Raw genomic sequence first — 3,110 nt, 5'->3', positions numbered from 1 at the left:
ACTGTCCATGTTGTTTCTGATTCCAGCCTTCTATTCAGGAAATAACAGAGGTGATCTGTTGAAGTCACAGACTTGTATACTTGTTTGCAGCTTTTCTTCAGTAATCACACCAGTTTGAATCGCATGCTTCAACATTAATTGTGTATTTAAAACTTACAAAGAGATCTGGTTTTATTTACACTATCATACATAAATCTACAGTTTTACAGCCCTTTAGTCTCTTTGGTGTTTGGTCTGAAAATCATACACAAGTTAATTAACACTTAACAAATATATTAACAAATCCATATCATTATATTTGTGCACTTTCAATTTCCTACAAAGTAACTAAAGAAGAAATCTGTGCTGAGTCCATATAGTTCACTTTGAAATCCTGAAGTAGTGATGGCACCAAGAACCTGAAGCCCAGAGACCTTCCTTTGGAGCTGCAGCTGTGTGGTAGTGGTTTCACAAAATGGACAGAGTAGGAAGACATGCAGCAGTGGGGAGGAAATTCAAACCTGCTTGTACTTTGCATTTGAATCTAACATACAGAAAATGGTATTATAAAGTTGATTTTTTTTTTATATATGTATATTTATGTACGTATATTTAATTGTTTGCCTGGTGGAAAACAAGCAAACAAACCGGTAAACAGAAACAGACGACTGCAGACTGAAAACAGGGTCCAACTCTGGTCTTCCTCGGTCCCGGTCCCGGTCCCGGTCCCGGTCCTGGCGGTCACATGGAGGTCCTCTGCGCGCAGACCAGGTCCTCGTTGTGCACCACGCTCCACATCCGGAGCAGCTCCTGCGCGCTCAGCTTGTGCACCACGATGAGGTGTTTGTAAAAGCAGGGCTCGCTGTTCATGGGGCTCACCCTGCGCCGGGTGATGCCGAAGGTCCTGAAGCCCGGGTGCATCTCCGGGACCAGGTGAAGCTTCTGCAGGCACATTCCCAAAAACACGTCGTCGATGGGGTACAGCTCCAGGTCCTCCGAGACCACGAAGAGCCTCCTGGCCAGCTGGGAGGACATGAGGAAGCCCCCGCCGCCGACGTACGGCGGGTAGGGCTTGTCGTACAGCTCTTTGGGGATGTAGTATTTGCTCTGCCGGTTCCGGATCGGGATGGCCTTGGAGATGGTGTCCCCCACAAAGAGTTGCGGCTCTTTGCGCTCCTCCAGCTTGAAGCCGATCAGCTCCAGCAGGTTGTGCGTGTTCACGAACACATCATCGTCTCCCTTGAAGATGAAGCGGACTCCGGAGCAGTAGATGTCGAACCACTTGAGGAAGTTCACTTCTTTGAGGGTCAGGTTGAAGAAGGTGTCCATGAAGTCCCACTGCAGGATGTCCCCGTAGAGCCGGTCCTCGTACTCGATCAGTTTCTGGAGGTTCTTGGTGTCTTTGCCGGTCGTCGGGCTCCCCAGCAGGAACAGGGTTTTGATTTTCCTCCCGTCCACCGTGTGCTCCCTGCCCCAGGTGCTGCGCACCGCCTCCCGCCGGTCGTGCTGCTCGATAACGGACTTGACCACCATGAGCAGGTGGACCTCCCCGTCCGCGCATTTCTCCGGGTGGTTGATGAGCATGGGGAAGTACCTGCAGTGTCTGTGCAGCACGAACTGGTGAAACCTCTGGTCCAGGCGCCGGAACCAGTCCTGGGTCCTCACGGATGCGTCCTCGCTGCAGTTGAGGACCTGCGGATCCCAGGAGGCCGGAGTCCCGTTAGAAACCCGCTGCGCGTCCGGCGCGTTGCCGAGCGCCGAAGAGTCGGAGTTCCCCGGTCCGGTTTTCAGCTCTCCTTTCTTCAACGGGAAACAGTCCGAGCCGCACCAGCCGGCGTCCCTCGTGTGCTTCACCCCCACCCCGTCCTTCTCCGCCAGCTTCAGCTTGTGGATCATCAGAAAAGACGCAAAGACCAGAGACAGGCTCAGCAGGGGCTTCAGCAGACCCAGACGCTTTCTCCGAAAAAAGTGATCCATGGCTGTCAGCGCGGCGCCCGCAGACCTTCAGATGCTGCACCTTCCGCCTTCATACTGTTTGCCAACCGTGCGCCTTTGGAGAGTCCACCGCCGCTGCGCCTCCTGGTTTGGACAGAGGCCGTGTCCTCGGCTGAGAGAGAGCGCTGGTGGTGAGGTGGCCCCGGGCCCCCCTTCGCCCATGGCGGCTCCCAGAAAGTCACACACGGCCTCCCGGTGCCGGAAGATCCGGGACAGGAAGCATGTCCCCGAGCTGTGTCCGTACAGACTGACTGGAGGTCTGCTGTAGCCCAGGAGAGTCTTTCTCAGGCAGAGGGCCCCCTCCCTCCCTTTTACCCCCTCCCCGTAAACACCAGGCTGATCTGCAGGTCCCAGATCAGTGTGGTGTGCGCCACAAGTCAATAAAGCCAAGCATCAAACTGCAGTTTCTGCTGCTTTTAAAAACCGCCTTCATTGAGATTCAGATGATCAGAAGTGAAAAACTTCAACTAACATCAGAAAAAGACCAAATGCTTCTGAAGCATGCCTTCAATAAGTACTACTGATAACATTAAAAACTGAATATGACTGAAAACAACTTACAAACAAAAGTAACCCTGCTGGAAAAGCGCCAAATGAACGAAAATATAGAATACAGGCCAACGTGAAAAAGTGACGAGCACAGTCCTGAGATTTTAGACATTTCTTTTTAGATGTGAAAAAGAGAGGAGGCATCAAGATTTGCTGACACTTTGTGCCATATAATCAAAGATACCACCAAAAACACATTTTAAGAGAATAAATCATGTGAAAGACAAAAAAATAAAACGACATACTAATATTGAATATGTAGAGTACCATCCATCTATCTAACGTTAGTATTGTGATATCAGTACAGTGAGGTGTCTTGTTGAACATATGATGATTTGTATTGATGGCGGGTCACCAATTTCTAAAAATCAAAAGGCATGAAAAACAAAGATTTCACCGTTATTGTGAGAATAAACAGAGTTACAGTTCTGAAGTAAAGTAATGTTTATTTAAAATAAATGAATAATATAAAAAACCACCTTGTTTCAGACAGTAACTCGTAACTCCTCGTCCAGGCTTGGTTCTGTGTCTGCCGCCATCTTGTGGACAGTTATGGACATGACACATACCTGTCCACAACTTCAGCA

General features: G+C 49.6%; 1 protein-coding gene across 1 annotated transcript; it reads right to left on the bottom strand.

Annotated features, from left to right (window-relative positions):
* Positions 1 to 157: 157 nt before the first annotated feature.
* Positions 158 to 2,234, bottom strand: b3gnt7l (UDP-GlcNAc:betaGal beta-1,3-N-acetylglucosaminyltransferase 7, like). Its single transcript, XM_029506828.1, has one exon. The coding sequence runs from the start codon at positions 1,954 to 1,956 to the stop codon at positions 721 to 723; it is 1,236 nt and encodes a 411-aa protein (XP_029362688.1). The 5' UTR covers positions 1,957 to 2,234; the 3' UTR covers positions 158 to 720.
* Positions 2,235 to 3,110: the final 876 nt, after the last annotated feature.

The sequence above is a fragment of the Echeneis naucrates genome, chromosome 7 (genome assembly GCF_900963305.1).
Source record: "Echeneis naucrates chromosome 7, fEcheNa1.1, whole genome shotgun sequence".
Lineage (NCBI taxonomy): Eukaryota > Metazoa > Chordata > Actinopteri > Carangiformes > Echeneidae > Echeneis > Echeneis naucrates.
This window is presented reverse-complemented; position numbering and strand designations above follow the sequence as displayed.